Raw genomic sequence first — 27,542 nt, forward strand, 5'->3', positions numbered from 1 at the left:
CAGAAGAACCGCACCAGACAGTGTAATACATACGTGTTTCTCAATTTTTTCCGCGGCTAACCATAACTAAGCGTAAGGGAACACACAATAGGACCTAAAAAGCAAAAATACGTAAAGCAGAAAAATCTATAAAACCATAGTATTAAGACCAACGACATAATACAGCCAAATACACAGTAATATCCCGTACAGTATAAGATCAAAATCGTCTGAATAAGGCCTAAATTCATTTGAATTAGTCCTAAATTTATCGGAATATGGCCTAAATTCGTCGGAATTAATCCTAAATTCATCGGAATAAAGAATAAGTTCATCGGAGTGAGGCCTACATTCATTGGAATAAGTCCTAAATTCATCGGAATAAGTCCTAAATTCATCGGAAGAAGACCTAAATGGCCATAATAACGCCAGAACCTGTGGGTAGAGGGTATGGGACGATCGGGGGCCATCGGTCTGGCTTCGGCCGTTTTGTTGCCAATGTTTGGACGCCATAGTCTGACCGGCGTCACTGTTTTGGCAACGGATTTTTGGTCCTGTTTGGGGTTATTGGTGGGTAATGGGTGGAGTTAGAAAATGGGTTAGTGTTGAAATTATTAGGGGAGTTAGTGATGTACTTAGGGGTGGGGTTTGGGGTTAGTTAAAGTAACAGCGACGCTTTGGTGCCTCTCTACTAATCATTGAATTCTTTGTAAGCTAACAAAACTTTAAAAAGTTCGACTTAAATTATGAAGAGCCATGTATCCGTATTGCTCCTGTTTGTTTCTTAAATTAAGAGGAAATCTTGTTCAGAACCAAACTCGATTAACAACTATGTGAACCTGCAGTAGGCGACCCAACCAAATCAAACGGCGGCACAATATTTGGTCGCGACCCATAGGTTGACGGTTGAGAATAGACTTGACCAACTAGATTTATTTAAGCTTTTCAAAATTAGATTAAAATTAAAATTAGAGCATTTCAGTTTTTCCAAATTAGATTAGAAGTAGATCATTTTGAGTTTTTTCGAATTAAATTAGAATTTGAATTAGCGAATTCGTAAAAAAAACGAAGTTGAACTAGAATTAAATTTGATTATTGACCATCAATTTTATTTAAATCGAGAAGTATTCTAATAAGAATGTAAATGGTAAATATATTTGTGCTAATTTTGAAGTCTTTTAGAATAACATATGCTTTTCAGACTGTGTAAATTACGTTCCAACCAAAGAGTTTGAATTCAAATTCTTTGTTATGAAGTCCTAAGAGACTAAAATGCCTTTGGACAAAGTAACATATTTGGTAAAATCCAAATTAGATTAGAACTAGAGCACACAAGCACTTTACAAATAAGATTGGAATTAGAATTAGCCGCATTTTGCTCACTAGAATTTATCTACTTGTCCAAGTCTGGTTGAGAAAAACACTGAAGCCATGCATGACGGAGATAGCACTATGGTCGACGGGGTCACTATGGTCGAATTTTCACGCTTGTTGTCATCCGGGACATTTCACGGAAGGCCTTGTTTACTTATTCGACGGTTCTTGGCGCTCTTATTTCGCCTTTAAATCTCTTGTTTTGGTCGCCAAACAGGTTTTTTTCGAGCGCGAAAGACGAAATTTGGCAACTTTGAAAGTATTTAATCCATATTATTCAGTTTTTGAGGCCGGGCGAATGTACATCTTTAGTTGAGAGACTGAAACTGTATCAGTTTACCTTTAAATGGTTTTGCCGCCGTTTTATTTGGATTTTAACTTAAATAAATGTTTTGCGTGCAGTTTAGGTTTGTTGTTGAAACTTATATAATTGACCTGAATTGTTTTGCAAAGCATGTTTATCGGGCAACTGTGATTTACTTTCGCACAAATCCATTCCGAACAACTTAGAAAACCGCCGAAAAGGTTGAAAAGAAGCCATGAAGTTGAGAAAAAAACAAGCTTCTTCGCCAAAAGCCAACCAAGGGCCTTCAAAACTGTCAAAAAGAAAGCTGGAAAGCGAAGATGCTGCCATTACCCCGACCAGTATTTTAACCTCTTTAAAACGCTTCATTTCGGGCACAAATAATGAGGTAGGTTAATGTTAAACCTTAAGTGTGATATGAGACTGAAAATGTACGTTTTACTAGTAGTGTTGTAAACAAGTCATTCTCAAAGTTCAAGTCAAGTTAGTTGCGAAATAACTTAAGTATAAGTCAACTCAGTATCAGAGCAATTCAACTTTAAGTCAAGTTATTGAAATAAATATAAAATGGTAAACTGTTAATATTGTAATATAAAATGGTAAACTATTATTATTTCTAAACTGAAAAGTAGCTAAAGCAAGCAATTTGGGCGTTGGTCTAGAATCCTACCACAATTCAAATTATTTGGGTTAGGGTGCGGGGTTAGCGTTTGGGTTAGGGTGGGTCAAGTAATATTATTAAATAATGAATATATTAATAATGACCCACCCTTACCCAAACACTAACCGACACCCTAACTCAAATATTTTGCGTTGTTTTAATAATGTGGTAGGATTCTAGACCAGCGCCACAATTTGTTTTACGTGCAAAAATTTAGATAATTCAAATATTTTTATTCAAAAATAATGGTTATTTCACAAAATCACTGGACTCGCAAGTCATTTTGACTTTAGGCCAAATCAAGTTATTTGTCCAAACGACCTGTGTCAATTCTAGTGTTTTAAAACCTTGATTTAAGTAATTTTTAAAACTGTACTACTATGTTATCCTTAATACTGTCCTTAAAACGAATTTCATTTCGTGGCTTGCCTGCAAATCAAACCTAAGTTTTTGCACTGATTTTCATTAGTTGTCTGTTCAAAACTTGTGTTTTTGAAACATTAGGTGTATACTAATTTGCCGATGTGTTGTAGTATATAATGTCTAATTTTCGCAATTTTTAGCAAGATTATGGCCAAAGGTCAAAGCACTTTGGCTGAAAATCCTTATATTAACTTGATATGTGATGCCACCCTAGTATTAGACGGTTACTATCCTTGTCAGATATTATTGGACATCCCTAATAGCTTATTTTGTTTTTTTAAGACCACTATGCAGTACTGCCTAAAATATAATAAGCAAACATACAAAGTCTAAAAATTAAAAATTATTTTGCGTCTTTAGACCGAGCCAAGAACGCCTCAACTGGAAAGGGCCAACCGAATTAAACGGAGGAGGCAATGTGCGGTGAGCGAAGACGCCGACGCTCCCTTCATACACTCGGCGACACCAAATGCAAAAGCTGTGTAAGTATCAATACTTGTGTGTTGTTTATTCACGAAGGATTCTTAAAGTTTTTAGTAAAACACAAGGTCGTAAAAATTATTGGTTAAAACTAGAGATAGGCCCATAGGCGCAGAATGTGGGTATGCAGAGCCTTTTTTGATACCCTGGATTTTTCTTAAGGCGTCAAAACGCCCTGGAATTTGGCCAAGTTGGCAATAGATTTGCAAAATAATTTATGTTGCAAGAGTCCTAGTTAAAAACTTAACCTCAATTACCACATAGACATGATGCCGTAGAATCCCTAAACTATGTTTTTGATGTTTTATGCATTTTGTTCAGGAATTATTGTTATGTGTAATTAATAAGTAATTTTGCACTGTCGAGAAAATACGCCCTGGAATTTTAAAAGTTCAACGCCTATGGATGGGCCGATATATTTCGGTTAACTGATTATATTGGGCCATATTCTACTCTTACCAAAATAATGTCATCAGTAATAAGTTTAGCCACAGCTGTTAACCTACTATTTATTGATAAATCTACCTTTTAAGGTAGAATTGCTGGGTTAAATCGCAAATCATTCCCGAATATTCTGTATGTTGGTACCAGACTACCAGAATGGCACCAATACAACCCTAGTACCTACATCGGGCATTGACTGTGCGATATTACCTCACATCCCTGTTATCTATTATATATAATTAATACTAGAGATCGACCGATATCCATTTTCTTTTACCGATACCCGTTTTTTTACATTTTACAACCGATACCCGATACCGATTTTTTAATATACCTTAGAAATGTTAAAAACTTCAATTAACTAAAATAAAAATTCGTAATAATGATTTAGTTTATATACCTTTATTAATTATTAAACTATTATTTTGCATGTTAACTTGACCCCATGCGAAAACCAAAATTTTTTTAATAAAAAAATTGATAAGTTGTTTGTTGCACAGGAAAAACGATATCATATTTTGGTACTAAAATATCGGCAAAAGTATCGGCTTACATTTACCGATACCGATATGTAGGTAGAAGCCAAATATCGGCCGATATTATCGGTAAAACGATATATAGGTCTATCTCTAATTGATACATGTAGTTTTACCTTGTTCTTCTATCGTAGAACCTCTACAGACAGCTCCCAAGTTGCACCTTCTTCTGTGAAGCGCACACCTGCCAAAAAAGGAAGAAAGAGAAAAGGTAAGCTTGTTATCTAAACATATTCGGGCTGAACCACCATATCTGCATGTGTTTTTCAACCAAGACAACTTTTTAAACCAGTTTTAGATGTTTGGTTTTGAAAATTAACATTGGAGAACTCGTTTTTTGCTCAACAAAGATTGAGGATTTCAGTTCTTTGCGATACATTAAATATTCAAACCTGTTAAAAAACACTGCATGGCGCTAATTCTGAAGGGGCTATTAAGTCATAATGTGTTTAGTACTTTGGAAAAAGTTATTTTGGGTAACTTATATTATTAGCTCTGAAATTTTTTTACATTTTTTGCTAGTTTTTTATGTTAATCATATCTATCTTAAAAGCGAAAAATCACTGTTTTTTAAATTGGTGTTTATAAATTTAAGGTCACTTGTATTTTCGTATACTTCTAAAACTTCTTAAAATCATTATTTTAAGCCACCAAATGACGGTATATTTATTGAAATTTGCCAAGTTTCACAGTGCATTGGAAACCTCTAATCAAAAGGACTAAACATAACAAACATTGACACAAACTTCTAACTATAATGCAGGTAGAGGAAGAAAGAAATCAGCGTCGAACAAATCTCTTCTTGGAAGTATATTTTCGCCGGTCTACAAAACTTTTTTTGGCCAACCGAGTGGTAAGATCATAATTTCTGCTCGTTCTAGTTAAAAATAGCCACATTCTGGGCAAAAATAGAAAAATAAACATGGTTCTTCAAATCTATTACTAAGCATCCTTAATACAAGCTATATTACATTGATGGCCAATGTCATTTGCAGCAAACTCCTATCCTAAGGTTCTTTAAATATGAAAAGACACTGTTTAAAACAAGTGTTTGCTTTTTTAATGTTAGGAAGTCTATCGCAGTATGTCAGCGTGTAGAACATCTTTTTTAAAACTGGTTACACTAGTGATTTGCAAACTGTGTGCCTCGAGAGATTGCGAACTGTGCGGCAAAACCTTTTGTAATTTCTCAAATTGGAGTGTTTAAATTAATAGTATCAATAGGTATAAACGCAGTCACGCAAGCACTTCGACTTAAACACACACAATCCATTACAAATTATTAATATTGAGACATTTGCATATATGTAGTTTGTCGTGTGTTAAGGGCGATTGTAAAACTACTCTTGTTTTCTGTTAAAAGTGAGATTTAAGATTTTTGTAGTGTGCCGCGATACAAAAAAGTTTGGGAACCACTGGCGTACACATAGCTTCCTGAAACTTATGTATGCTTTCATTACACAACTTGTCCATTGTTTGGGCATATGCTACTCACCAACTACCAGGATACAGTGGGCTTAATGTAGGAATTGCGGTTTGGAAACAAACCTTTGCTAGGATAGGAAGTGATTGACATTTCTAAAACCACGAGAGATAACAATTGCCAATGCTTTTCTATATTTTTCCCTAACCATAAGACAAAGAGTATCTCATTTTCGTTGATTTAATGCACAGCTAATGTTCTGACCTAACACTTTTTTATAACTTTGTTTTGTAACACTTGCCCAATTCATAGTTCAGTGGTTTTCGACCAGGGTTCCGCTAGTACAGACTTGGGGTTTCGCAGTTTCTAAATTGTTTAGCTAATTGAGGTGTGTTGATTACACTGGGGTTCCTCGAGTCAGTGGAATTATTGCACTGGGGTTCCTCGAGCCAGTGAAATGTTTCTATCGGGTTCCACTTCAGCAAAAAGGTTGATAAGCACTGTCGTAGTTACTTCTAATCTATCGTTATATCATAAATTACTATTATTTAGCATAATTTATAGTTTAATATAAACTGTTAATTGTTAAGTAATACAAGGTTTCCACCAAGTATTTGAATTGATTTGCATGTTTAAAAATCTTTAGAAAAATCCTTGTTTTAATCTCTGAATTTGTTATGTGCAGTGTGTATTGCAGCCGAGGTTGTGTGGGTAGAAAATGCCAGTATAAAAAACTAATTTTAATTGAGTGTTAAAAAAGTCATTAATTATTTGTTTTCGAATTAAATCCATTTTTAGGTCTTAAACAACCTACAAATTTTCTAAAAACATTTTTTTTTCTTATGAATTTATTTGCTGTAATACAAGTGGCGAATTGGGTTAGAGCATAGTGAAAGATGCATACACATACTTGTACAAACCCTGTAATCTGACTCCTTCTGGAGTCGTGGTGCTGTAGATCCCCTCCCCTTCTATATGGAGTCGTTTGAGTGAACAGGATGCAGCAAGCAATAGCGTCATGGTTGTTTCTCTGCTCCTATCCAAGTCTGTATAACTCAGTTGGTAGTGTGACGGTTCTGGTATGGCCAAAATTAGTGAGTTTGAATCTTAAAACAGACTGGTTGTACGAAATGGTGTCCCTATCCTCAAACAGGGACAAACAAACCGGTGCCAAATCAGACCCTCCAATGCTGCCATTTAAACTAGGACTCCAAAACTGTCAATGTCAGACCCTTTCCCTACAGTTTCAGGCAATTTTTGGTCTATTAAGGTCTTCCTATAACTTTAGGTCCCATTCCGGCAGGTTATTTATGTATTTATTGCTTTGGCTTTGTTATACTGTCTTAATACTGTGTTATTTAAGGTTATTCTGCTTTAGATAATGCTGCTCTGCAGACCTGTATTATTGTGTGTTCCTCTATTCCTTTAAAATACTGCTTTAAAATTTTAATGTATTTTTACACATAATGGTTGTAGGTTGTAGTAAGACGTATTGACATTATATGTTGAAAATATTAAAGAATTATTCGAATGTTGAAAATGCTACCTACTTCTGTATGAGCTTTGGTATTTTACTGCGTCTATGTACAACCTTCAGCGGTCCAACCATTAAGACTTATTCAAAACATTCACAAAATTCTACCTACTTCTATATGGGCTGTAATATTCGTTCTATGGCTTTCAATATAGTTGTTTAACTGATATCATTAAAGAACGCCGACAGAGTTTGTTCTCCTATGTGTAGATGAGGAAGGCAGTAGTAGCGAGTCAACGACCAGCACAGAGGAACAACCTGCTGTTCTGGACGAACAAGTCGCAGAGGTTTCTTCCACAACTAACGTGGACATGGGAACCGATGCTGCGCTAACTGCAGATCAGAACGATGCAGCTTTTGATGGTAATTTTTGTAATTGGCTGTACTTGTCGAATTCTAAATAGGCTAATTAGGTGGCACTATAAAGACATTGCAGGGGTTCTTAAACTGGGGTCCATGGACCCCTTAAAAGTCTGTGAACTAGTTTTAGGGGGTCCATGAAAGCCCAATTGAAATATTAGTGTATATTTAAGAAGTAATCAATTTATCAAAGATAGTTAAAAATAAAACGGTTTTGCACTGAGTGCATTTAGACTTCATTTAACTTTCATATTTTTGGACGGAAATCAGTAGACTCATAAAGTCTATTTGCAATGTGACACAAATTTTTGAAATTCTTTGCCTACCGTGGTCCACGCGAGGCAAAAAAAAAGTTTAAGAAACCCTGACATATTGTATTGCATTTTCGATGAGCTTTCGCACAACCATGCTTCATCTGGTCAAAGTAGAAATGAAAGCAATATTTTGATGGTCAGCAGGCATTTCTAACTACTTGTAATTTGTATGTCACGGCCAGTAATCGCTTTGTGCAGCAGGACCAATCTTTGTTTACTTATATAAACTATGCAATAAACCTGTAGTGAGTCCTGATAAGTTGTCATTCAGTTTAAAGTTGAGTTTTGAATTGCAATCGAGAATAATTTTAACTGTATTTTATCTGTAATAAGAAAATATGCCAGGGGCCAAATTATTTGGCCCGCATGCTGCCGTTTGGTACATAGCTACATTTAAAGTTCCACAGGTCTTTATCGAAACTTGCCAACTTAAGTATGCTTTGTGCGCATTTCCGGAATGAGTTATGTTTTAAGATTTACTAGCTAACACAGACAAGTGTTCAAAACTTATTAATAAACTCAACTATTTTACCAATTTCTATATGAATATGACTCAGCTAGTTCAGTCTAATATTTATGCTTAGTAAAACCGATAATTACTCAGAATAACTTTTCCTAGTTTGAAAACTGGTCTGTGCTGCTTTATGTAAGTTTTTAGTTGCATGCAGGTAAATAAGGTGGCTTTGATAGTAAAGGAAAATGCTTGGCGAAATTCAAGCTGCCGGTTTATTTCTTCTTCCTAAAAAAGAGTATTAACAGTAATATTTGCAGATGCAAAGCTATGGCAATTTTTTATCAAATTTTCCACTAAACAACAATTTTAAAAGCCTAGCTGTGCTACTATCGGATCGAAAAAGTGACCGGTCAAATCTCTAGTATGAACTGGTCAATCTCTCTGAGTATTAAGGATATATTGAATAAAGTGTCAATTTTTGTGCAGAGTCGATAACTCTATCGGCACTTGCAACCACTTTTTGGCAATTTTTTTTTTTGAGCAATATGCAAAAGTTTATCAAAAATAGGTAAGTAAACTGAAATGTTATATTTTCATCTATTTCAAATTTTAACTATTTTCAAAGTATGTAAAAAAACATTTGGTATCCGTTTGCAAAAACAGGAAAATCAGAACCGTTATCAGTCTGAAAAAAAGTTCCGATCAATCTCTAGTATTAGCGGATATATCGAATAAAGTCTCAATTTTTGCGCAGAGTCTATAACTCTTTCGACTTTCGCGACCGCTTTAGTCGATGTCCAATCCGAAGAAGACGAAGAACCGACATCGACGTGCGTCGCAGCGATCCAAGACGACGAGTGGGAAGTGTTTGACCCTTTCTACTTCATTAAACATCTGCCGCCTCTCACTGACGAGCAGCGATGTAGACAGCCAGGTAAAAAATCTTTCTCTTTTGTAAATTACCACCAAAAATCAGAAAAAAATGTCAAAGCAAAATAGGCTGACTAGGTCGACATCATCTTGATATTTAAAGACGTTTTGATATGTACTTGTTATCATAAGGTAATGTGACTGAAATCTATTCAAACCTCACTTATGGTGACCTATGGCGACTAAGGTAGAACGCAATTCTTGTCATTTAATGTTTCAAGTTGAGTAAAAAATCTGATTCTTTAAATTACCTCAAGAAATTGATACATTATGCATGGATATGTAATGTTGCTTAATAATGAATTTTAAAACAAAAAAAATCGGGTAAATCGCCAACATTTTGATAAAAGAGTCTTCAGATAACTTGTCTGACTTGAAAACAAAACTCTATACAAGCAGATAAAAATTCCTTCCTTTTTTGTGTAAATTTGCAATAAATTAAATAACCTGATTAAATTCAGTTTTTAGTCATTTTAATATTTCAAAAAATGCAGTCAATTCTGTTAAAATTGCTGTTTTTGATTCATATATAAGTATCAGAATTTAAATCGGAGAAAAATTTGGTGTTTTTTATGCTTTGGCTTCGGCTGTTTTTTTACCTAAAAATATTTTTTTATATATGTTAAGGTGCTGTTTGTCTTTTTGAAATAATTGAACTACTTTATTCCCGCCATCAGCTAAACTTGCAATGATAAAATATGCATCAATTTATTTTTGTGCTAAAAAGCATTAAAAGTCGAAAGCTAAATTTCCATAGTTAAACTGAACTAGCATTTTTAAACTTCTACTAACAAAAGTTTTTACACTTTACAGCACTTCCCCTAAAGACGCGGAGTTCCCCTGAATTTTCGCTCGTTCTTGATTTGGACGAGACCTTAGTCCACTGCAGTTTGAACGAACTCCAGGATGCTGATTTGACCTTTCCCGTTCTATTCCAAGATGTTATTTATCAAGTAAGCACACAGACATCTAGATCGGGTTCACCAAACTTTTTATAAAGCCGGGATGGGCTGCCTTTTCTTAGTCGCAGGCCCAAACTAAAGTCTTTGTAGGTCGTAATAAATTTTAACTTACCATTATACATCCAGATGTGAAAAGTTGGCGAAACTTTGATTGTTGATAGTTTCCAATCCAGCGTCAACATTACGCCTGAGGGCTGATTTTTTTTTCGTAGATCCAATAGCCTTTTTTTAAATACACCAAGTTGAAATAACCAAAAAATATGAGAAATTGCCTCTTACCCAGGTCATGAAAGGGGTGGTGGGCCGGATGATATTCATTGACAGGCCAGATTTCGCTTGTGAGTGGTAGTTTGTGCCCATTTGTTACAAAGCGTTGGATAACTGTAAAAACTAAAGTCGCGGACCAGATAAAACATTTCGGAATAACTTTATTTGACATGATTTTTATAAAACGAAACTGTTAATAGTTGAAAACAAGTCACCAAACTTTTTATAAAGCAGGATTGGACATCCTTTCCTATTCACTGACCAAAGCCAAACTCAGTGAGGAACTGCTTGCCGTTATAAATTTTAACTGACAATAATTCATTCAGATACAATAAGTTGTCAAACTTCCTTTTATTGATAGTTCCAATCCAGAGTAGGCATTACGCTTTTTGGCTAAACATTTTTCGCATTTACCTAGTTCGAATAGACAAAAAAGTATGAGGAATTGCCTCTTTTCAATTTAGTAAAAGAGGTGGCGGTCGTAGGTTGCCCACCTCTGTTATAAAGAATTGGATACCTGTAAAAACCGAAGATCGCAGACGATTTATACCAATTTGTAACACCTTTATATGGCATGAATTTCGTTAAATGAAACCGATAATAATAGTTTAAAACAAAGTCACCACATTTGTACCGCAGGCTGTAGGTTGCTCACCCCTGTTATAAAGGGTTGGATTGAGTTCTGTAAAAACTGAAGATCACCGACCTAATCTAACATTTCTGAATAACTTTGTTTGACATGACTTTTGTAAAACGAAACTGAAAATAGTTTAGAACTATATAGTTTTTTTTAAGTCCCCTATAATAGTCTTTTTTAAGTCCCCTATCTTATTTCATAAAAGACCATATAACTGTGAAAATTAAAATTGTGGACCGCCTAAAAATAAAACATTTCGCATTGATCTCATTTGACTTAATTATCATTAAACAAAAGAAACATCAATAATAAAATATATACTAAGTTCTATGAAATGTTAAGTTTGAAATTTCATCAAAATGCTTAATTGTGCATCTCTTTACCAAATAAAATATAACGGAAGCCATATATAATACTTCAGCATCAATTTCTATGTGACTCTAAATCAGGGGGTGCCCAAAAATGGTTGGATAACTGCAAATCTTTAGGGTCGCTAATGTATAGTAAGCCAAATAAGCTTTTCAAATTGTTGTTCAAGATGAAATTTCATCAAAATTTAGCCTAATTTTGCATCGGACGAACATCACTGTTGAAAAGCAATTAATAACCTTGTTTTAAGGAATTTTTTATTGTGGGCCATAGTTAGGTGATCCCTGATCTACCTAAGCTGAAATAAAATAAACAGTCAGTATTTTGCCATATTAATTTATTTGTTTGCTTTTTGCACCTAATATGATACATATATGTTTTAGTATTTACATTTTTGTGTTATTTACGCCTTGTATATTTTAACATTTCACCAAACAGGCACTACATTTCATTTTTAACCACCGAACATAAATAATTTGATAATTAGTTTTACTCTTTTGATGTTTTTCTATTTAAATATTTATTTTAACTTAATTGCTCTTAGGTTTTCGTGAGAACTAGACCAAACTATCTTGAGTTTTTGGAGAGGATGTCCAAGTATTACGAGGTAGGGAGAATTGTTCCTATTCTGTACCGTCTTCTCTCAACACATCGGCCAAACTAAAGAAACCCCAGAGGCAGTTTAACCTACTGCACAAAATACAAGGCTGGCCATGTTACATTAGCACACCAGAGTTCAACTAAAATGTTATAAGCAATACAAAGACTGAAATGGTTGATATGCACATTTTTCGCGCATTCACAATTGCTGTATTTGGTTATTAATGTTCTTGTGATTTCCTAATAGCAATGTGTAAGTTAGTGATTCACAAAAGACACTAGAAATATAAATAAAATGCATCAACTTACTAGCATGCAGACTTGGACAACTAGATAATTCTTGTTTTCTAATTCAATGAATTTAAGCAAAATGTGACATATTCATTATTAATTTGTGATTTACTTCTGCTTTAATTCTAGTTCTAGTCTAATTTCGATTTAACCAAAAATACTAATTTGTCCAACGACATTTTTAGTCTCTCATTTGAAAGAATTCAAATTAATTGACTTTGGTCAGAATGACTTGTAGATGATTTTTTTTCCATTTAAAAATTAGCATACAAAATATTTACCATTCACATTCTCACGAAAATAAATTGTGTTTAACTTAAATTGATTGTGAATAATTAAATGTAATCCCGGTTCAAATTCTAATTTTATTCTAATTTGAGAAAAATAAAAAGCTCTAATTCTTGTCTAAATTTGAGTTATCAATGCCTGCTAGCATGTTCGTTTTGTCACTTAAATGTCACAATTGAATTAAATAACATGCATTCCTACAATGTAAGAAATGCTTATTTTACTTGTTTGTCTTTTTATGGTTTACCTTTTATAATCCGCTATCACTTTTTATACATATATTTTGTTTAGATCATTCTGTTCACTGCATCGAAGAAGGTCTATGCTGACAAACTCCTAAACATGCTCGACGGTGGAAAGCAATTTGTAAAGTAGGTTTCTCAGTCAACGTTGTTTTTTTCTGAATTCTAACCTATTTTTTACAACAACTCTTTTTTGTCATTTTTTTAATTTTTGGCTTATTTTTTATGCTTTTTATATTCCAATATAAACTTAATTCAAGTCAAGTCATTTGAAAACAGTGACTTAAGTGCAATAAAGTCAAGTCATTAAAACACTGATTTATGATTTTGTATTACTGAGCAACTAATTCTGTTTCAACCAACTAAACTGGTTGCACTCCTTCTAGCAATAAAAAGCAGTTAAAAAATGGCTAATATTGTTTATCAGTGTTGTAATTGTTTAAGTCAATTTGGGGAAAATAACTTGAATAATTTTTTTTTTTGGGACAAATGACTTTGTTGAAAATAAGGTGTTTTCATTAGACTTTTTTTAAATTTGGGTATTTATCCCAATATTTATCTATAAATATTCTGTGGCTACCAGGCATAGTCCAACAAAATAAGTTCTTCTGGTAATATATTTGTCAAAAACCATAAGTTTTGCACTTAAAACGAATAGATAGGTACATGTTGTTTTTTCTTAGTTTTACTTAAATTATTGCTTATAATTGGACGAGTTTACCTATTTTTATGGTTTATTGTTTTATTATTATATTAGTGGTTTGATTTGGAGATGACTTGCTGTAATAATGACTTGACTAGGACTTCACTTTTTATTTTTTTTAAAACTTGACTTAGACTTGAGTTCTTTCACAAATGACATGACTGGGAGTTGACTTGTTATTTTTCTAAAAGACTTGACTTGGACTCAAGTTATTTCATGAATGACTTTAATGGGACTTAACTTGTTATTTTTCTTGACTTAGACTTAAGTTATTTTAGGAATGACTTGACTGGGACTTAAGTCATTTCAAAATGACTTGTTTGCAGCACTGTTGTTTATCAATCCGCTTGTTTAATTTATTTTAAAATTAATTTATGTTTTGTACCTTACAGGCACCGTCTGTTCAGAGAGCATTGTGTGTGCGTTCAGGGCAACTACATAAAGGACCTCAACATACTGGGAAGGGACCTTACCAAGACCGTGATTGTGGACAACTCCCCGCAAGCCTTCGCTTACCAGGTTTGTTCAGATGTTTTAATTATATTTAAGTGCGGAAACTGTGGTCTAAGGCCCTTATGTTTAAATCTGTGCGTGCAGGTGTGTAAATAGAGATAGACTAATATTTCGCTTCTACCGATATAATATATCAGTATCGGTAAATTCTGGCCGATATTTTCGATATTTTACTGCGGAAAATGATATATAATGGTTGGATGTTGTTGGCAAGACGTAGCAATAATTATCAAAGCCCATACAGAAGTAGGTATTATTTTAAACTTTTCGAATAGCACTTTATTCATGTTGAACATGGTGAGATGTTTTTTCAACATAGTGAGATGAACTATATCAGTGTCTTCCCACTATGTTGAAAATAATTAAGAGTTATTTTAAAAGTTAAAAATGCTACCTACTACTGTATGGGCTTTGATATTCTTATTATGTTATAGTTGTGTCTGAAAAACAAAAAAATTTCCCATATTTTTTTAATTTGGTGTAACGTCATGGCAAGGTAATCTGCAGAATAAGAGTTTGACAAATATAGCTAGATAAACTAAAGTGTTATGTGGATTTTATTTAATTAAAATTGACCAGTTTTCTGGTGGCAAAAACGTGATAAAAAAAGAAATATCGAAAAAGTGATATCGGCCAATCTCTGCTAGAATATATTCCGTCCCTATTCAGAAACTCAAATATCTTAAAATGAAGCTTGTTTACAACACTGATACCTAATTTATTCATGTTCTGTTTTTTAATGCAGCTTTCCAACGGAATTCCAATAGAGAGTTGGTTTTCTGATAAGGACGATTGTGAACTGCTCAAGCTTATTCCTTTCCTAGAGTTCATTGCAACTCAGGTAAATAGCAAAACTATCAACTGGTGTTTTATTAAGCAGTACTCAGTGGCAGACTTGGACAACTAAATAATTCTAGTTTTCTACTTCAGTGAATTAGACCAAAATGCGGTTAATTCTAATTCAAATCTAATGTCTGAAAGAGTTGAAATAATACTATTTAGTCGAAACGACTTGTAGGTGATTTTACATTCGGAAAAGCACAGGCTATGCTAAAACATATAAAAAGTAGCACACAAATATTTACTGTTCACATTCTAACGAATAAATTGCGATTTAATTTAGATTAATTGTGAAAAATTAAATGTAATTCTAGTTCAAATTCTGGTGAGTTTTCAATAATTCGTTAATTTTAATTCTAATCTAATTTAAGAAAACTAAAATGATCTAATTCTAATCTAAATTTTGTAAAGCTGAAACAAATTTAGTTGTCCAAGTCTGCTCAGTGGTTCTTATCCCGGGATACATTTTATAATGGAGTTCAGATTGCCGTGAGATATTGGCGAATCTTTGAAAATCTGATTCCGCTCAATTGGTAATCCTCTTACATTCTTTGTGCGCGATTTTCCTACAATGCGTATATACAGTTAATGTGTGTTCTTCTAGTTCTGTTGAGACATTATAATGAACTACTGAAATTTATTCTGGGGGTGCTACAAGCCATAAAAGGTTGAAAACCACTGCATTACATATTATATAAAAAATGCAGTCATTTGAAGTAATTCTTGTTCAAAATTTGATAAAAAAAACCTCTGTGGAACACTTATATACGGATCTGTTCATAAGCTTAATGGTGAAAATAACGGCCCAAATAGACATAAAAAGCGACATGCTTTATTGTTTAAACGTTTCGGCAAATGCTCATGCCATCATCAGTGATATGAAGGCCACATCAGTTACACCCGTTTATATACACTTTAGTCGCACAAAGGAATGATAAAAAGGTGCGAAACAAGCGTCGCAAAAACGATAGATAAAAAGGTGCGCAGAAGCGAGGTGTAAGCCACCTGCGAGTGTGCGTCTGACGAAACAGGTGCATAGCAACTACGACATACAATATATTTACGAGCAAAGACACAATAGTAGGACAGTACGTCACATCAAACGTTTGAATAATAATTTTCACCAAAAAAACTCTGTGTTGCTTGAAAATGATTCTAAAAGCCAAAAAGGTCGAGTAAATCGACACCATATTGTTAAAAAAGTTTCGGTACGCACCTGTATTATCATCAACTAATGTGATGCAAATTCGTATTGAAACGTCTTTATTAATATATATAATGTCAATTTGCTCGACCTTTGTGGCTTTGAGATTAATTTTCAAACTATATTACAGATCCGTACATAGTGGTGTACCTAACTATATTACAGATCCGTACATAGTGGTGTACCTAAACATCTGTGTAAAGATTCTAAGTAATCCTTAGATTTTCTATAGTGTTCGATAGGACGCAATTGAACAGTCAAGTCCCAATTAGGGATGTCAGATTTTATCGGATCGCAGCCGATACCCGATACCAAGTGGAAGTATCGGTACTCGTCCGATAATATAAATAATATCGGAGCCGATACCCGATGTCAAGTGGTAGTATATGGGTTGTCATTATTACCTTCGATACCACCCTAATATCGGACGAGTACCGACAACCCATATACTACCACTTGACATCGGGTATCGGCTACGATATTATTTATATTATCGGACGAGTACCGATACTACCACTTGACATCGGGTATCGGCTACGATATTATTTATATTATCGGACGAGTACCGATACTACCACTTGACATCGGGTATAGGCTCCGATATTATTTATATTATCGGACGAGTACCGATACTAACACTTAGCATTGGGTATCGGCTCCGATATTATTTATATTATCGGACGAGTACCGATACTAACACTTAGCATTGGGTATCGGCACCGATCTGATATCATAGGACATCCCTTACTCCCACAAGATTAAAACAATAACTACGAACTAAGAGTTGCAACTATATTTTCTCTACAATGAAGAGAAAGCTACTTGTTGACTTAAATTTGTTCGAAGCGGTGCGCTTCTCAAGCTCATATAAACTTTAGAAACAAACTTTTATCGTCGGCATCATGTGTTCCGTTGGTGGGCAAGATTCTGTTGTTGAACACATGCTAACCTTAAATAGAGCTGCACGTGTTCAACTTGGCTTTACTTTTTTAATAGAGCGGTGATGTTCGTCCATTACTTGAGAAGAAATATCAGATGCACGATTTGCTGCCCAGCGATCCTGTGTAAGTGAAAAGAAAGGCAGATTTGTATGCGTTAACCTGTTTGCTTTCGTATTTCGTTTATCATTGCCAAACAAGAAATGTGTAAATATATATTACTCGCTTGTCGTATTTTTTTCCCCGTAACGCGCTGCAAATGCCACTTTTTTCTTCGTCTATTCGATTATGTTTTTGTTGTTTACTTTTTTTAGCCGCCTTAAGATAGTTTAAAAGGTTTTTTTTTTTTATCATTTTTCCGTTTCGAAACTGCGCCGTTTTCCAAGGTGGTACCTTTTTTTCACTGCCTCCTTTATCCTCACACGTTATGACCACTTTTTAGTACAGTTTTTGGGCGGCAAAACAACACTGTACTCCTTGGCTTTTTAAACCAAATCGATTTATCTTTCCTGAGCCCCACAAATGTAGTAGCAAGGCCACGTTTCTGCCGTTTTTTATGGTTGGCTTACCAAAATGCGTTGGAAATTGTCGCTACGTATAATATCGAAGTTAAAAGTTGTCATTTTGAAGCACTATGGCCGGAGGTTGTAGTTGGACGTAGAATAAATATCAAAGCCCGTACAGAAGTAGGGAGCGTTTTGTGAATGTTTTAAAATGCTACCCAGTTCTGTACGGCTTTTGATATTGTTCAACGTCTAAGTATTGTCATGTTTCTAGCTATACCTTGTTAATCGTTTTAGCATGACAAACGGAGCACTATGGACTGAGATTGCAAAGAGACGTATAGAATAAATATCAAACCCCATACAGATGTAGATAGCATTTTATGAATGTTTTACCTACTCTGTATGGACTCTAATATTTTTAAACGTATAAGTATTGTTATGTTTATAGCTATAACGTGTTAATCGTTTTAGCCAGTATTGTGCTACCTTTAAATACAGACTAAATCCTCGTTGGTGGTTCGAGGTTTGACGTTTTTACAAAATTTAATTTTTTGTGGAAACTATCGTTTGTCGTACCAATAACAATGTTCCTATTTTTTTACAATTCGCATGTTGTTTTCGCCCTAACTCCAGATATATAGTTGACAGTCCATTGCTTTGGCCGCTGTTGCTATCAAACAACATTTTTTAAGGTTGAATTTTAGTGATTTTTATTGTGAAATGTGTGTTTAATAGAGTTGTTCAAAAAAACACTTTTTTGTCAAATTTCAGTGGTAAAACAGCCTAACAAATATTGTTGAAATGTGACAGTTGTACCATGAATACTCACTTTTTTACTGCAAAACAGGTTGCTATTCAATTGCAAAGCAATGCAAAAAAAGATTTTTTTTTCAGGGGGAGGATAATTTATTTTTTTTCAAGAATTTTAGCCTAAATCTGAATTTTCAAATTGACGTAGCACGGTCAATACTGAACCAAAATTGCTTAGGTTTGGTTTGTGGGGTTTTTAGTCGCAACCTAACAATTCCAGGGGGTCACCACTGAAATTTGACAAAAAAGTGTTTTTTTGAACAACCCAAGTGTTTAAATATGGTGTGCGAAATGACTGATAAGCGTTATACACGCTTTTCAAAACCCCATTCGCAAATTCGCCAACAAGCTGTATTGTTATTACAACCCTATATATTTGCCTTTGGAGCGTGAAGTTTGGAGATTGTAGTAAGACGTACTAAGAATATCAAAGCCCATACATAAGTAGGTAGCATTTTGTAAACGTTACGAATATACCTTAATTCATTTTCAACTTTATTCATTTTTCATGATGTTGAAAATAAAGAGTTACTAAAAACGTTCAAAATGATCCCTACTTCTGTATGGGCTGTGATATTCCTGCAACGTTATACAATTGCCATTCCGCAATTATTAGTCAATGTCGAAATTTCTTTTAAAACAGAAAAATTGCTTTATATCGCAAAAAAGGATTGAGACACAATATGGCCGCCCAAATCTGATGCCCCATAACAATGGGTTGAACATTTTTTTGCGATAAATCCTTTAATTCACGTGTAGAGCAAAAAGCGTACATTTATATTCCATTTGTGCGATAGTAAAGTATGCGTTTTATTAAGTTGCATTAGAATTTGATTGCTGCAAAACTACGGAAGGTGTAAAACTGTACATTTGTGTATTGATTCTGTTCATATACAACTCTTACAAGACAAGCCCATTGGCCTTGATGACTTTTCTGCAATCATTTATAATGCTTTGCGTTTGTCTTAGACAAGATAAGCAAAAATGTTAACCCCCGTATTTTTATCAGTAAGTCTATATAGTGTCCTATCCTACTACTACTACGCAGTACTCTTTTAAAAGTTGTTTGAAATTTTTACAGATTTTTATGTTCGCTTTTTAAGAGTTGAAATTTTGCAAAGGAATAAACGCTTTTGTACATACATTCTGAAAGAGTGAACTTTTATCTGGATTTCGCAATCCTTGTCAAACTGAAACATGTTAAAATGTTGATAATATCGGTTCGGAGCCGATACTCGATGCCAGGTGGTAGTATCGGTACTCGTCCGATAATATCGGAGTCGATACCAAGTGGTAGTAGTATCGGTACTCGTCCGATACTAGGATGGTATCGGTACCGATCCGATACCGAATTAATAGAGTTATTTTAGCCATGAATTACCATCCAATGTAGTAATTTCTAAAAGTAATTAAAAGTAGTTTTACAACTCTTTTTTTTAACTTTAAGCGAATTTTGACCTAATAACCTAATAACGTTGGAATTACGATATTAACAATTTAATTTTTTTTTTTTTTTTTGTTTGTTTGAGCATAGTAATAACGTCATTGGTATCGAATCAATTCTCGATACTTTTTATTTAAAATATCGTGTATCGGTTTAAGCTGCCCAGTATCGGACATTCTTTAGTTTAAGTCATTGTATTAATTTTCTTAACGCGTCACTTTAGCACCTATAAAGTGCTTTAAACGACATAGACGTTTTAGTGTTTTTACGCTTATCATTTGAAATTGGCGGATTAAAATAACTACTTTAATTAGCTCTACAATAAATTGCGTAGCACTGACGAATTTCTTTCTTCTTTCTTTTGTAAAGATCACCTCTTTTTAATAATAAAAAACGCCTAGTTAACTTTTTAAAACACAGTCGAAATTTATTACACATATTAGACTAGAAATTCGAGTCAGACCCATTTAAAATATCTTAAATATATAGTATATAGGCCTATATATATATTTGTCCAGTAAAGGCATCGTCAGTAGATTTTATTCAAAAAGAATTCTCTTTAACGTTATGTATAAAAAAGATGTAAAAATGTGAAAGAATGCCTAATTATCTTTTGAATACCACAGTCGAAATACAACACACATTGGTCTGTTTTACACTATTAGGAAAACATCACATATGTCATAAAAATGAACGGGGTAGGCCTACATCTGTGAAAACACCTATAGTTTGAATAACACAATCAAAATACAATACACATTTGGTCTATTTGAAACTTTTTCGGGAAACATCACGCAGGGTAAGCCTATGCCACAAAAATTAACCTTAGTAGCTCTGGAATCACATCAATGGAAGCTTGTAGGCTTTTAACACCATAGTCATCCCCAAATATTTAGCCTGACATTTACGCCTTGGTGTGGCCAGCCTGTCAGTCCTATTGTCGTCTATAGCCCGGGCAAGCCGTTAATCATATGTTTAACCAGGAAAAGCTTCGAAATTGCGCAGGGATGGCATCGTGGGCCGTTGCTGTGTGCTGAGCAAATATTGGATGGCTTGGTTACGACAAAGAATAGATAGCGAGCGCCGTAGCCTAGGAAATCAGGTTCAATATTGCGGTGGAACACACATTTTCATTTGGAGATGTCGCCAGGTTGAGTAGTAATTAAACTGAACGCCTGTTTAGAAGATTTGCCATCGAAAATCGAAAAGAAAGGTGTAGAAACGTAAAATAACAAGAAATCGACAGGTTTTAATAGTATTTTACTCCATTGCTGATCTATGCTGGTAGACTTTAGTAAACAGTTGTTAACCGTTGCCACGTAGATTTTTTTATGGATCTATATGCCGTGTTATACTTATAGATAGCTCAAGCATTGCAATGGACTTTGCAGTCAACGTTTATTATAGCTGGACTATACGGACCCCAAATGGTAAAATTGAAAGATTATGAACCGTATTTAAAGTGTTACTGAATTAGTCAAAATTATGTGATAGCATTAGGGTCTAAAACGAGGACTTTGATTTGCAAGATGTGCCTTTGTACATAATTATTTCTAATGGCTGTGGAATTCTCAATACCGTGGATAAGAAGCCAGCTGCATAGTGCGCAGTCCCCGAGGGTAATTTCTGACAGCAGTTCTGTTATAAGCGGCTTATCCAACTCAGAAGATATCCCAAAAACCAACAAGTCGTTTGTGCTTTTTGTTCGGCTGCCAGATTGGAAATCGCCCAACGGTGGTAAGGCTTATAAGGGCGATACATAGTCGATGGCTATGTTGAAAATGAATAAAGAGATATTCCGAACGTTCAAATGATATTTATTTCTATATGGGCTTTGATATTCTTACTACGTCTTAGTAGCCTATTATACAACCCCTAACCAATATGCTCCAAGGAGAAAATACCTTTCCTTCTTTTTTCTTTTTACCCTTTCTTTAAAAAAAAAATATATATATATATATGGTTTTGGTAGTAAATCATATTGAACTTGATAAATACGGTGACATGAAAAAATGTATTTAGTTTAAATCCCGGTAAAGTGTTTTAAAAAATATTTTCACGTTGGTGATACACCGAAGGGTATTGCCCGTTTGGAAAACCAAAACAAAATCTTGTGAAGTACAAAATGAGAATTTTAGCAAAACTTCAAATAATATAAAACTTATTTTGTCACTTTAAACTTCGTTTTTTACTAAATTTGCGCCTTTGAACATTTAATGAACAATTTAAATATCATTAATATGAAAAAAAACTTTTAAACACAAGCGTTTAACGTAAAACAATTAAGACCTATATATCTTTTAAAATTTAACCCCATTTCTTTATATTTTACAGTTTCAGAGATCTGTACGTTACGCCGGCTTAGAAACAATATCGAGTTGTACAAAATCAAACAACTGCTGGAGTTATCGGCTGGTATCCCAGCGCACGTCCAGTCTCTATTTACCTTCGATGATAAAATCGTTTCCGATGACACCTCCTTGACGTTAGGAACAAATATTAAACATGGAAGCACTTTGCAGTAAGGCTGTAGCGAGTACTTGCTAATAGATTGTATCGATTTTAAGACATTCTTTAACAGTATGTTTTTTTCATTTTAAATCTAGATACAGACTATTTTTATAAAAAAAAGACTTTTAACTTAATTTTGAATGAATTGCAAATTTGTGCACTATTCCTACCACATTTTCGTCTGGGCTGTTATAGTGCTGACATTATTTAGGTTAAAATGCGAGTTTGGGTTTGTGTGGGTCAAGCATTAAATTATATTTAATCCCCATATTTATTTCTTAATTGCAATTTCATTTTGGGCAACTTGTTTTGTTACTTTTTAAATAAAATTGGTAGGATTCTAGACCAGTTCCCAACCTTTAACATGGCTATATACTAAGTTGTAGTTATTTTTATTTATAAATCCAGATACAAATCAATTCCATAACAATTCACTTTCATCCTAATTGAGTATGAATTGCAAAATTGCTTATAGAAAGCATTAAAAAAGAGTGTAAATTTAGAAATATATTTCAAGCATAATTGCTTAATAATTTAATTTTGATATAAATCTACCTATTTTCAGTTGAATGTACTTTACACCTAAATGGGTGACTAAATGTTTTTATTTGCTTATTAAATATTTTTTTTATAATTATGTAAAATTTAAATGTATATTTCAAACAATTTACCTTTCTGATTTAATTTCAATAAAAATCTTGTTTTAAGTTTAATGCATATCAATTTAATTTTTTTTAAATGCTTTGTTAAATTAACAAATACTTTATCAATGGAATAACATTGTGAATAAGTTTTTAACTGTAAATCTATCTGTTTATAATATAGTCACATAAGTAGTATAAAAAGGCATATATTTACTTATTTATTCTTTTTTTATAATTTAGTTTTAAATTTATTAATAATTTATAAACGGAATACCATTGTGAATAAATTTAACTAGTTTATAATAACCTACAACATGAATGGTTTAAAACTGGATTTATTTTCTTATTAATTTTTTTTTTACAATATTGTGTGAAATTACAACTACCTTTCAAATATAATAGCATTGTAATTTAATTTAACTATTTAACCTACATGAGTGATTTAAATGTGCATTTATTAGCAATTAATATTTTTTTATGTTTAAAATGAATAAAAGATGTTCCAAGCATTTAAAATGCTACCTACTTCCGTATGGGATTTAATTTTCTTCGTCTTACTACTACTACTACAACTGCTCTAAAATATTTTTTCAATAAGTGAAATTTACCTATGAATCTCATTGTTATAAATCATAGTATCCAATTTTCGTTAAAATTCTGTTTTTTTTTCAGCATGAAAATCAAACAGCCATGGGAAAATGTGGTGCGGTCCATTTGGAAAGAAAATCTAAAAGAAGTTACAAATCACCTTCAGATTTATATTAGCAAGCAGAAACAAAACAAATCCGACTCTGTAACGCCACAAGAAAGGGAATTGGCTTCGTTAGCCTTACTAGTTGCGTCATCCCAAGGAAATTTACCAATTTGCAAAGTTCTTCTATTAAATGGTTGGTAAATTTAATAATGGGTTAGACTGGCTTTAGAAGGGTCTTTTTCTTGAAAATGTATAAATGTAAAAGCTAGAGATCGACCGATATCATTTTTTGGACTGATACCAATTTTTTTATATATATACCTGAGAAATGTTCAAAACTTAAATTAATTGAAAGTAAAATCCAAATAACGTTTTAGTTTATAAACATTTAATAAATATTACTCTATTACTTTGCAATTAATTTAATTTTTTTGATCAAAAAATGGGTAAGTTGTTTGTTGTACAGGAAAAAATTATATCATATTTTCGTAATAACATATTGGCCAAAGTATCGGCTTACATTTACCGATACCAATATATCGGTAGAAGCCAAATATCGGCCTATATTATCGCTAAACCGATATATCGGTCTATCTCTAGTAAAAACCATAGCCCACCCTTAATATTAATTTACTGTCAATAATAGTCTCGAATTAACTAACTAATAATTATATTAGCATCAACCAAGCTGCTAGTAATAGTTTAGTTTATTTGAAAATCAATGTTTGTTGGATAAATATTAGCTTAGTATGTTTTTCCACAAGAAATCTTACCCTCCAACAGAACACATGATGCCAATGATAAAATTTCAAAAACTGCTGATGATAAAATTTCAATTTTTTTTTCTTCTGATTTTCTTATCCGGCAGAGTTTTTCGTTACGTCACTGATTCACATACCGCTTTCCTTTGGGCTGTGTTTTTATCGGTAGCGCTCGATAGTTATGTATCATTGTCAAAAGTTTTCTTTAATGTTGGCATTACATTCAGGTTGTCTTAGTTCATGTTAGTTTTAAAGTGTATTTTATATATTTATTTTAAATTAAAAAAAAAAATTATGATTTCTTTGCCAACATGAACTGATGATGCCATTTACTTGGGAAAATGTATAATATTTAATAATATAAGGTTTTAAAACCTGGCTGATTTTTGTTCAAAGCTGTTATGCTTCTTTAGCTATTGGATAAACATTATATTGTGAATAAATATTATATTACAGACTCAATTGAAGAAAATATTATTTTAATTATACTATGTGTTTTTATTGGTAGCCGTATCATTGCCCCAAGTTTTTTTGTGTATTTTATCTATTTGTTTTACATTTTGAAAATCGTTTATGATCTGTTTGCATAGTTGAACTGATGATGCCATTTACTTCTTAAATTGTAAACTAAAAACAAAATGTAGATGAAGAAACGAAATATTTTAAAATATGTTTAAAAAAATCTAATATATCTATATAAAGGTGGGATTGAAATATATTTTACTTGGGGAAATTTATAATATTTAATAATATAAGTTTTAAAACCTTGCTGGCTTATTTTGTTCGAAGCTGTATTTGCGCTTAAGCTACTGGATAAATACTATATTACAGGCTTAATTAAAGTAAATAATATTGTGCTCATAATATATTGACACAATAGCTAATTTATTAAATAAATATTTTATAGATGTTGATCCAAGTTATTCAACAGTATTCGGAAACAGTTGTCTACACTGTGCTGCATTTAAAGGACATCTTGATATATTACAGATTTTGGTGGCATACGGAGCTAATGTCAGGTAAATTTTCGTTTAGATATTTTAACAAGTTCACTTAATATTCGCTAAATGTTACACCACTGTACGGCCTAGCAGTGGTGTAATGATTCAAGTCAATATCTTGACTTAAGTGCACTTAAGTCGCTGTTTTCAATTGACTTAACTTGACTTAATTATTTTGGGCAAAATTACTTTCTATGGACAAATGACTTTTGTAAATTATTAAGCATTTTTATTATCAAATTGGGTTATAAATTTTAAATTCCGCACATGAAACAATTTACTTGTCATATGTTGTGTTTTGTAGTGAATTTTAGTTGAGTTATCGCTCATAATTACAGCTAGTTTAAATATATTAATAGTTAAGTGTTTAACTTTTATGATAAGGACTTAACTAAACTTGCTCTAATTAATACTTGAGTGGGACTTGACTCAGACTTAAATTTTTTTTAAATGACCTTACTTGGACTTAAGTCATTTCAAAATGATTTGTTTTTCCGCCAAATATAATGCATGTGACCAGTGTTTTTTTAAGGTGTTTTGGGGGACGGAAACGGTCCCCCAAATTTCTCCAGCGGTTTCCCAAATTTTGGACTTGCAACTTTTTGGTATTTAAATGAAACACTTGCGGTATCTTTAAACTACTTAGCGGTCACCCAAACCAAACCTTAAAAAAACCTGCATGTGACTGGTGCCAGAATGCATGTGACTGGTGTGAGTGGTTCTATTTGCGATCCTATTGGACTTGACGCCATTCTAATTCATTTGGCTACATACTAGCGGCTCGAATCACCACATCACGTTATCGTGTGTACTGAGATTTAACTGCCAATATGCTCAACGAGCAATGTCAACTGAGTGAAGTGACTCTGTCTAGTTTTCAAGAGGTTTTAAGGACAAGTAGTTTCAGCGGCCTGCTCCTTGGAGTCAGGTGTAACAAATAACGTGTAAGAGACTTAGGCAGCCGCCTGCCCTCGCCTTAAGGACCAGCTCCTACTTACAGTTAGCAACATCACCCATTGCTAAAACATAACCAGGTTTATCTAAAGAGGTAATGTTAAGCCAATTCAAGTTCATTGCGTCTATAACAGGGGTTCTTAACCTGGGGTCCATCGACCCCTTGCGGGTACGTGAACCAGTTTTAGGGGGTCCATAAAGGCCTAATTGAACTATTAGTGTATATTCAAGCAATATATTTTTCAAAGAAAATATATGCTATAGTTAAAAATAAAACGTTTTTGCACTAAATATACTTAAAGTCTATTTCATTTCACATTTTTCGGACCGAAAACAACAATTTCTGAGTTTTTTTTTATGGGTCCGCGCTAAAAAAAGTTTAAGAACCCCTGGTCTATAACGTTATATTGATCCTGTCACAATTAACCCCCAGCTTGATTTGACTTGTAATTATAGGTCCAACTTTAAAATAAAAACAGTTAATTTTTTTGATACAAGTTAAAGCGTATTTATACTGGAACATACTTTGTTATACAAGGTAAGGCATATCCAAGGCAGGATGTCTTAAAGCTTAATGCAGCTGTTTATTTGGGTTAATGGGTTAGTTAGCATTTGTGTTGGGGTGGGTCAAGGATTATTATATTTATTCTCCAATTCAATAAATGACTAAAAATCCATAATTTGTTTTAAATTATTTTGTTATCGTTGCGAGGAGCTGCATTAAGCAATAAGTTATACCTTATCCTGCCTTGGACTCAACCTTTGGTCGAATTATTTATTTTTTATGGTATGTTACTTATAACATGTTCAGTTCAGTCAAAAACTGGGTCGCCAAAGCTTGGCGGTTATACTTACCCTTAATATTTGAGTCTCCCGGAAAAAAAGTTGGCTTATTTATTACTATCCTTCATGGACGCATTTCATTATTTTTGCAGAGCAAGAAATATTCTCGGCAAGTCGTCGATGGACATAGCGATATCAGCTGGATTCGTGGAGTGTGCAAAATGGCTCTGGCTACACCAGTGGTCCATCAGTATAATTAGATCCGGAAATGATATTTCCACTGAACACACCAAGGGTACAAAACATAAATCTACGCCCAACGGTTTCCTCTCTAAACTGCCACCTTCTAATCTGAACAAACTGT

General features: G+C 33.4%; 1 protein-coding gene across 1 annotated transcript; it reads left to right on the plus strand.

Moving 5' to 3' along the window:
* Positions 1 to 1,766: 1,766 nt before the first annotated feature.
* On the plus strand, positions 1,767 to 19,518 carry LOC146141532 (CTD small phosphatase-like protein 2). The gene is made up of 12 exons (XM_083389578.1): positions 1,767 to 2,045; positions 3,102 to 3,223; positions 4,336 to 4,412; positions 4,965 to 5,054; positions 7,369 to 7,521; positions 9,041 to 9,220; positions 10,030 to 10,169; positions 11,996 to 12,058; positions 12,922 to 13,001; positions 13,968 to 14,094; positions 14,834 to 14,929; positions 17,129 to 19,518. The coding sequence occupies exons 1-12, from the start codon at positions 1,893 to 1,895 to the stop codon at positions 17,198 to 17,200; spliced, it is 1,353 nt and encodes a 450-aa protein (XP_083245704.1). The 5' UTR covers positions 1,767 to 1,892; the 3' UTR covers positions 17,201 to 19,518.
* Positions 19,519 to 27,542: the final 8,024 nt, after the last annotated feature.

The sequence above is a fragment of the Ascidiella aspersa genome, chromosome 5, assembly GCF_963924565.1.
Source record: "Ascidiella aspersa chromosome 5, kaAscAspe10.2, whole genome shotgun sequence".
In the NCBI taxonomy this organism is placed as follows: domain Eukaryota; kingdom Metazoa; phylum Chordata; class Ascidiacea; order Phlebobranchia; family Ascidiidae; genus Ascidiella; species Ascidiella aspersa.

Coding starts and splice junctions, on each gene's coding strand:
- LOC146141532 (XM_083389578.1), top strand. CDS start 1,893: ATGAAGTTGAGAAAAAAACAAGCTTCTTCGCCAAAAGCCAACCAAGGG. Junction 13,002..13,967: donor GGTGGAAAGCAATTTGTAAA/GTAGGTTTCTCA, acceptor TGTACCTTACAG/GCACCGTCTGTTCAGAGAGC. Junction 14,930..17,128: donor TAGAGTTCATTGCAACTCAG/GTAAATAGCAAA, acceptor CTTTTTTAATAG/AGCGGTGATGTTCGTCCATT.